General features: G+C 49.3%; 1 protein-coding gene across 1 annotated transcript in view; it reads right to left on the bottom strand.

Annotated features, from left to right (window-relative positions):
* Positions 1-3,143: 3,143 nt before the first annotated feature.
* LOC139574745 (ephrin-B1-like) overlaps positions 3,144-9,601 on the bottom strand; it is a 158,651-nt gene continuing 152,193 nt past the window's right edge. The window contains exon 5 of the mRNA XM_071399595.1: positions 3,144-8,668. Coding sequence (XP_071255696.1) covers positions 8,262-8,668 — 407 coding nt within the window. The 3' untranslated portion in view covers positions 3,144-8,261. The remainder of the gene's footprint in view (positions 8,669-9,601) is intronic.

Below are 9,601 nucleotides of genomic sequence, written 5' to 3'. Positions count from 1 at the left end.
TTCCTAAACTCAGCAAAAAAAGAAGCGTCCTCTCACTGTCAACTGCGTTTATTTTCAGCAAACTTAACATGTGTAAATATTTGTATGAACATAACAAGATTCAACAACTGAGACATAAACTGAACAAGTTCCACAGACATGTAACTAACAGAAATGGAATAATGTGTCCCTGAACAAAGGGGGTCAAAATCAAAAGTAACAGTCAGTATCTGGTGTGGCCACCAGCTGAATTAAGTACCGCAGTGCATCTCCTCCTCATGGACTGCACCAGATTTACAAGTTCTTGCTGTGAGATGTTACCCCACTCTTCCACCAAGGCACCTGCAAGTTCCCGGACATTTCTGTGGGGAATGGCCCTAGCCCACGAGTAATATGGCTGGTGGCATTGTCATGCTGGAGGGTCATGTCAGGATGAGCCTGTAGGAAGGGTACCACATGAGGGAGGAGGATGTCTTCCCTGTAACGCACAGCGTTGAGATTGCCTGCAATGACAACAAGCTCAGTCCGATGATGCTGTGATACACCGCCCCAGACCGTGACAGACCCTCCACCTCCAAATCGATCCCGCTCCAGAGTACAGTCCTCGGTGTAATGCTCATTCCTTCGACGATAAACGCGAATCCGACCATCATCCCTACCGATCCTGTGCAGGTGTTGTTACACGTGGTCTGCCACTGCGAGGATGATCAGCTGTCCGTCCTGTCTCCCTGTAATGGCAATTTATTGCCCTGGCCACATCTGCAGTCCTCATGCCTCCTTGCAGCATGCCTAAGGCACGTCCACGCAGATGATCAGGGACCCTGTTCCCCTGGAGTACAGCAATCTTTTAGTCATACCACAGATTCTCAATTGGATTGAGGTCTGGGATTTGACTAGGCCATTCCAAGACATTTAAATGTTTCCCCATAAACCACTTGAGTGTTGCTTCAGCAGTATGCTTAGGATCATTGTCCCGCTGGAAGGTGAACCTCCGTCCCAGTCTCAAATCTCTGGAAGACTGAAACAGGTTTCCCATTAGAATTTCCCTGTATTTAGCGCCGTCCATCATTCATTCAATGCTGACCAGTTTCCCAGTCCCTGCCGATGAAAAACATCCCCACAGCATGATACTGCCACCACCATGCTTCTCTGTGGGGATGGTGTTCTCGGGGTGATGAGAGGTGTTGGGTTTGTGCCAGACATAGTGTTCATCTTGATGGCCAAAAAGATACATTTCAGTCTCATCTGACAAGAGTACCTTCTTCCATATGTTTGGTGAACACTTTAAGCAATGGCTTTTTTCTTGCCACTCTTCTGTAAAGCCCAGCTCTGAGGAGTGTAGGGCATTAAGTCGTCCTATGGACAGATCCTCCAATCTCCGCTGTGGATCTTTGCAGCTCCTTCAGGGTTATCTTTGGTCTCTTTGTTGCCTCTCTGATTAATGCACTCCTTGCCTGGTCTGTGAGTTTTGGTGGGCGGTCCTCTCTTGGCAGGTTTGTTGTGGTGCCATATTCTTTCAATTTTTTAATAATGGATTTAATGGTGCTCTGTGGGATGTTCAAAGTTTCTGATATTTTTTTATAACTCAACCCTGATCTTTACTTCTCCACAACCTGCTCCTTGGTCTTCATGGTGCCGCTTGCTTAGTGGTGTTGCAGACTCTGGGGCCTTTCAGAACAAGTGTACATTTTCTGAGATCATGTGACAGATCATGTGACACTTAGATTGCACACAGTTGGACTTTACTTAACAAATTTTGTGACTTCTGAAGGTAATTGCCCCAGATCTTATTTTTTATTTTGGACTGTTTTGTGTATTTCCATTACATGAAAACCAAATTAAAATCAATTTAAATTACAGGTTGTAATGCAACAAAATAGGAAAAATGCCAAGGGGGATGAATACTTTTGCAAGGCACTGTATATTGAGCCACATCCATTCACCCTCTCAGTAATTATTATAGCCACAGCCATTCACTGTCTTAATTACTATCTATATCAAAGCTGTGGGCTCCGCTCTACTTCACTGACTGTTTTCTGTGCAGCGAGAATCTCTCGGTTCTGTTAAATGCTGATGAGGAACATGACTCTGAAACCTGCTGTAAATACATGAGCCCAAATGCAAGTAGATCCCTAGCCCGTGTGAATGTTAGATCTGAAAGCATTGGATTAGCAGTAGGTTAAACCCTGTAGTGCCATCTTGTCTTTTGATAGGCTAACTGGAATTGTTGCCATAATGCTTACTGTCTCTGTGACACCCTTTCAGTTCAGATCTGTGTACGGAGTGTCTGTCTAGGGGAAGTGTGTAGGGTGTAGGGTATTGGGGTTAGGGCTAGGGGTCGATCTGGGATTGGTCAATGAAATAAGAGAGGACTGATGCGTTACAATGCTGGACATGACCAGACCATGTGACCTGAACTGGACATCTCTTATTTTACTCAAATAAAAATAAAAAAACATTTAAAAAGAACATTGACAAAATGCAAGGATTCATACAAAACACACTTTTTTTTAAAAAGACAACTAATTTACAAAACATTCTCCATTACAAAAATCGGGTCAAATGTTTTAGGAGAGCAGTGCTCGGGTGAAATGACTAGCCACATTATTTACACGTTTGCCTCATTTTTGGCCAGATCATTTAGAACAGATCACACCAATGAAGAAAAAAATTATGGAGAAATGGTTTGGTGGTGGTGACACTGTGATGAGGTAGAACATAACTAAAAGTCTGTTTGTGCCATCATGCTAATCCCTGCCACTCCACACACGACTGGTACTCAGGCTAACTCACAGACACTCAGGATTCTCCTCACTATCTGTCTCAACTCAGTCTATTCTGTCTGAAGTACTACTAGTTGCTATTTGGCAGACAGAGTCAATGATTCATCTATTTGTCCATTTCCAAGCATTCTCTACGCTATGGGACTACTTCGCCCAACGCAGACCGCAGACACACGCACACACACAGGCGCTGAAGTTAATCCTGACTGTTCTGTGCGATAGCTGAAACTGGAATTTCCTGTGACTGAACACCTTGAGTGTGGAATATACTCCCTCTTTCTACCTACCTCCCTCTCTCTCTCTGTTTTTCCCTTCCTCTCTCTTTTTCTCCCTCCCTCCCTCCCTCCCTCCCTCCCTCCCTCCCTCCCTCCCTCCCTCCCTCCCTCTCTCTCTCTCTGTCTCTCTCTCCCTCTCTCTATTTCTGTCTTTCTCCTGCCCTCTATCTTTCTTGCTCTCTCTCCCTATGCATCAACTCTCTCTCTCTTTTATCTGGCTGTGGTTTCATCAGTGTGAACACCTTGAGTAATAGAATTTAGGAATATTCAGCATTTCATTTTTACTCGAGCACAACTAGAAGAGTAGGATAAAAAGATAACCAATACCATGCCTCCTCTCCTCTCCTCTCCTCTCCTCTCCTCTCCTCTCCTCTCCTCTCCTCTCCTCTCCTCTCCTCTCCTCTCCTCTCCTCTCCTCTCCTCTCCAATCTTCTCTTCCTCCTCCTCTCTCCTTCTCCTCTCCTCTCTTCTCCTCCTCCTCTCCTCTTCTCTCTTCTCCTCTCTTCCTCCTGTTCTCTCCTCCACCCTCATCCTTGAGCTGTCCTCTGTTATTCTCTTCATGGCTTGTGCGTACGTGGGTGCCCATGTGTGTGTGTTGGCCTGTTGATTAGTCATGCTGTGTGAGTGCTACTGAGTCATTCACACACACTGGTCAACCCTCCACAGGCCTGGAGAAACACACACACTGGACAACAACTCAACAGGCCTGGAGCATCCATTCAGCAATGTGGTCCCCACTCATCCCCCACTCATCTTTCTCCTTTAGTTCCATCCTACTGACTTCTCTTCCGTTAGTCACATGACGATCTCTTAATAAAGCTCCGCCCCCCCACACACTCCAAATGACAGTCTCAGACACACACATCCCTAAAAAAAGGTAATAAATACCTAGAGCATGGCTAACATCCTATCAGGCTGGTGGAATATCACACACACACACACACACACACACACACACACACACACACACACACACACACACACACACACACACACACACACACACACACACACACACACACACACACACACACACACACACACACACACACACACACACACACACACACACACACACACACACACACACACACACACACACACACACACACACACACACAGACAGAGACAGAGACATAGACACAGAGCCTGTCCATAAACAGACCCAGGTAATCTACATGGGAAAATGAGAGGGTGATGGTGTTGGTGAAATAGTGGAGGAAACAGTGAGATCTTAGCTTCTATACATTGTGTATTTGTAGGGAAATCTACCAAACACAACAGGTCTGTGGAGTGATGCAGGATCATACTACAGACAGTAAGGCAGACAGTAGAGGTGTGAGGGAGAGACAGTAGAGGTGTGAGGGGAGAGACAGTAGAGGTGTGAGGGTAGAGACAGTAGAGGTGTGAGGGAGAGACAGTAGAGGTGTGAGGGTAGAGACAGTAGAGGTGTGAGGGAGAGACAGTAGAGGTGTGAGGGTAGAGACAGTAGAGATGTGAGGGAGAGACAGTAGAGGTGTGAGGGTAGAGACAGTAGAGGTGTGAGGGGAGAGACAGTAGAGGTGTGAGGGTAGAGACAGTAGAGGTGTGAGGGTAGAGACAGTAGAGGTGTGAGGGTAGAGACTGTAGAGGTGTGAGGGAGGAACAGTAGAGGTGTGAGGGGAGAGACTGTAGAGGTGTGAGGGGAGAGACAGTGGAGGTGTGAGGGAGAGACAGTAGAGGTGTGAGGGAGGGACAGTAGAGGTGTGAGGGGAGAGACAGTAGAGGTGTGAGGGTAGAGACAGTAGAGGTGTGAGGGTAGAGACTGTAGAGGTGTGAGGGGAGAGACAGTAGAGGTGTGAGGGGAGAGACAGTAGAGGTGTGAGGGTAGAGACTGTAGAGGTGTGAGGGTAGAGACAGTAGAGGTGTGAGGGGAGAGACAGTCGAGGTGTGAGGGTAGAGACAGTAGAGGTGTGAGGGTAGAGACAGTAGAGGTGTGAGGGGAGAGACAGTAGAGGTGTGAGGGGAGAGACAGTAGAGGTGTGAGGGAGAGACAGTAGAGGTGTGAGGGTAGAGACATTAGAGGTGTGAGGAGAGAGACAGTAGAGGTGTGAGGGGAGAGAGGAACACACTGTCTGGTACCTGAGCTATCTGGATCCCCAGCAGAGGCCTGACTGACACACAAACACACACACCAGTGGAGGCTGGTGGGAGTAGCTATAGGAGGATGGGCTCATTGTAATGGCTGGAATGGAATAAATGGAACGGAGTCAAACGTGGTTTCTATATGTTGGATGTGTTTGACTCTGTTCCATCTATTCCATTCCAGCCATTACAATGACACCATCCTCCTATAGCGCCTCCCACCAGCCTTTTCTGACACAATGACACACACACTGGCGCTTGAGTTGACTACTGAAGTGTGGTGTGTTGGTCTAGTAACTACTAAACTGTGCTGTGTAGTGATATTAGTGTAGTGGAAGATACTAAACCCAGAGCACAAGCATCACAACCACACAACAACAGAAGGGTATGGTAGGTTAAGAAAGGTGTGGTCAGTTCAGAAAGGTGTGGTCAGTTAAGAAGGGTGTGGTCAGTTCAGAAAGGTGTGGTCAGTTCAGAAGGGTGTGGTCAGTTAAGAAGGGTGTGGTCAGTTCAGAAAGGTGTGGTCAGTTCAGAAGGGTGTGGTCAGTTCAGAACGGTGTGGTCAGTTAAGAACGGTGTGGTCAGTTAAGAAGGGTGTGGTCAGTTCAGAAAGGTGTGGTCAGTTCAGAAGGGTGTGGTCAGTTAAGAAGGGTGTGGTCAGTTCAGAACGGCGTGGTCAGTTCAGAACGGTGTGGTCAGTTAAGAAGGGTGTGACCTTAAACCCCAGTGACGTTGTTAATGAGAGATTCAATACTGGGGGGTGTGATGTCACGTGGTGAGGACAGGAGAAGAGGACAGGAGGTGAGGACAGGAGGTTAGAGGACAGGAGGAGAGGACAGGAGAAGAGGACAGGAGGTGAGGACATGAGGTTAGAGGACAGGAGGAGAGGACAGGAGGGTAGAGGACAGGAGGGTAGAGGACAGGAGAATAGAGGACAGGAGGAGAGGACAGGAGAATAGAGGACAGGAGGTTAGAGGACAGGAGGAGAGGACAGGAGGGTAGAGGACAGGAGGAGAGGACAGGAGGAGAGGACAGGAGAATAGGACAGGAGAATAGAGGACAGGAGGGTAGAGGACAGGAGGGTAGAGGACAGGAGGATAGAGGACAGGAGGAAAGGACAGGAGGTTAGAGGACAGGAGGTTAGAGGACAGGAGGAGAGGACAGGAGGATAGAGGACAGGAGGATAGAGGACAGGAGAATAGAGGACAGGAGGAGAGGACAGGAGGTTAGAGGACAGGAGGTTAGAGGACAGGAGGAGAGGACAGGAGGAGAGGACAGGAGGAGAGGACAGGAGGATAGAGGACAGGAGGATAGAGGACAGGAGAATAGAGGACAGGAGGTGAGGACAGGAGGTTAGAGGACAGGAGGAGAGGACAGGAGGAGAGGACAGGAGGATAGAGGACAGGAGGAGAGGACAGGAGAAGAGGACAGGAGGTGAGGACAGGAGGTTAGAGGACAGGAGGAGAGGACAGGAGGATAGAGGACAGGAGGGTAGAGGACAGGAGGAGAGGACAGGAGGTTAGAGGACAGGAGGGTAGAGGACAGGAGGATAGAGGACAGGAGAATAGAGGACAGGAGGATAGGACAGGAGAATAGAGGACAGGAGGAGAGGACAGGAGGAGAGGACAGGAGGTTAGAGGACAGGAGGAGAGGACAGGAGGATAGGACAGGAGAATAGAGGACAGGAGAATAGAGGACAGGAGGAGAGGACAGGAGGATAGGACAGGAGAATAGAGGACAGGAGGAGAGGACAGGAGGATAGGACAGGAGAATAGAGGACAGGAGGATAGAGGACAGGAGGGTAGAGGACAGGAGGGTAGAGGACAGGAGGAGAGGACAGGAGGTTAGAGGACAGGAGGGTAGAGGACAGGAGGATAGAGGACAGGAGAATAGAGGACAGGAGGATAGGACAGGAGAATAGAGGACAGGAGGAGAGGACAGGAGGAGAGGACATGAGGTTAGAGGACAGGAGAATAGAGGACAGGAGGGTAGAGGACAGGAGCGTAGAGGACAGGAGGATAGAGGACAGGAGCGTAGAGGACAGGAGGATAGAGGACAGGAGGTTAGAGGACAAGAGAATAGAGGACAAGAGAATAGAGGACAAGAGAATAGAGGACAGGAGGATAGAGGACAAGAGAATAGAGGACATGAGGTTAGAGGACAGGAGGATAGAGGACAGGAGCGTAGAGGACAGGAGGATAGGACAGGAGGTTAGAGGACAGGAGGAGAGGACAGGAGGAGAGGACAGGAGGAGAGGACAGGAGGTTAGAGGACAGGAGGAGAGGACAGGAGGAGAGGACAGGAGGAGAGGACAGGAGGTTAGAGGAAAGGAGGAGAGGACAGGAGGAGAGGACAGGAGCGTAGAGGACAGGAGGAGAGGACAGGAGGAGAGGACAGGAGGAGAGGACAGGAGGATAGAGGACAGCAGGAGAGGACAGGAGGAAAGGACAGGAGGAGAGGACAGGAGGATAGAGGACAGGAGGAGAGGACAGGAGGATAGAGGACAGGAGGATAGAGGGTAAAACATCACACTACAGAGCCAAACAACAAGACGAGATGTATTGGACAGTTTCTGTCAGTCCAGTTTTTCTGGATCAGTCCACGGTCCACTGTCAGGCGTCTTCTCCTTAGGTCAGTAGGTGGTAGAAGAACATGGGCTTGTTAAACTCCAAGTCCCCAGGTTAAAATAAAATGTTAGTCCACTGGTAGAGTAATCAATCGCTCCTGTCCTTCTCTCTTCAACTCACAATGTAGATGTTCATATGCTTTTCTCCATTAGAGAACATTTAGGTGCTGCTCCTCTCTCAGACTTTATAATAAATTCTCTCCTCTCCTCCTCTCTCAGACTTTATAATAAATTCTCTCCTCTCCTCCTCTCTCAGACTTTATAATAAATTCTCTCCTCTCCTCCTCTCTCAGACTTTATAATAAATTCTCTCCTCTCCTCCTCTCTCAGACTTTATAATAAATTCTCTCCTCTCCTCCTCTCTCAGACTTTATAATAAATTCTCTCCTCTCCTCCTCTCTCAGACTTTATAATAAATTCTCTCCTCTCCTCCTCTCTCAGACTTTATAATAAATTCTCTCCTCTCCTCCTCTCTCAGACTTTGTAATAAATGTTTGCTGGGCTCTGCGGAGGCATCTCCTGTACGATATAAACAGGGTGTCCGTAGTCACCGCTCACTTTCTCGTAGTGAGGGCAGTAGTTATTCTCTGTCCGCAGCGGGATGATGATGTCACTGGGTTCCGTCCCGGCTGTGCCCCCGCTGCCAGGCAGCTTGTTCTGATTTGACAGCGTGCTGAGTGACAGGGCGGAAGGGTGGGGCTGAGCGTGAGAGTGCTTCCGGGATCTCTTCCTCATCTTGATGAGCAGGATGACGAGGAAGAGGATGAGGAGGAGGAAGATGATGCAGCCGGCTCCGATGGCTGAGAACACAGCGACCTTTGACCCCAGGATGCCGTCACTGCTGCTGGAGCCTCCTGACCTGTTGTCCTGGTTTATAGAGTCTGGAGGAGGGAGGGGAAGAGAGAGGGGGGGGGGGGGGGAGAAAGAGGGAGGGGGGGGAAGAAAGAGTGAGTTTGTACAATACGACCCATTGTGCATTCAGATACAGAAATGTATATGATTATTGTTTTATAGCTTAACGAAATGACGATGAATTCTTCATATTTCTTTATGGTGATTGACAAGCGCTATTGATGTAATCTAATTTAATTAGTTTAATCAAGATGACCCTGTAATGTAATCTGTGGTTAAGAGCCAACATCACTCAGATTAATAGGACTGATACAGACGAGGCAAAAGCCAAGTCTACAGAAAGGTGTTTCGGGGAGAGGCCCGGGGATAGGTCAGGTGAGAGGTCAGGGGACAGGCCAGGGGAGAGGTCAGGGGAGAGGTCAGGGGATAGGCCAGGGGAGAGGTCAGGGGAGAGGTCAGGGGATAGGCCAGGGAACAGGCCAGGGCATAGGCCAGGGGATAGGCCACGGAACAGGCCAGAGGAGAGGCCAGGGCATGGGCCAGGGGAAAATACAGGGCATAGGCCAGGGAACAGGCCAGGGCATAGGCCAGGGGATAGGCCACGGAACAGGCCAGAGGAGAGGCCAGGGCATGGGCCAGGGGAAAATCCAGGGCATAGGCCAGGGAACAGGCCAGGGCATAGGCCAGGGGATAGGCCAGGGAACAGGCCAGAGGAGAGGCCAGGGTATGGGCCAGGGGCTAATCCAGGGGATAGGCCAGGGAGCAGGCCAGGGGACAGGCCAGGGAGCAGGCCAGGGGACAGGCCAGGGGAGAGGCCAAGTGAGAGGCCAGGGTAGAGAACAGGCCAGGGAAGATATGCACATCTGACTCTGTTTCATTTCTTTGTGTAGGGGGGTGAGAGGTGGTGAGAGGGGGGTGGGAAGGACGGTTACTGGAAAAAAGAGTGACTAGCTCCTCAAGTG

This window comes from Salvelinus alpinus, chromosome 4 (genome assembly GCF_045679555.1).
Source record: "Salvelinus alpinus chromosome 4, SLU_Salpinus.1, whole genome shotgun sequence".
Lineage (NCBI taxonomy): Eukaryota > Metazoa > Chordata > Actinopteri > Salmoniformes > Salmonidae > Salvelinus > Salvelinus alpinus.
Note: the sequence above shows the minus strand (reverse complement) of the source record. Positions and strands in the feature narration are given on the sequence as shown.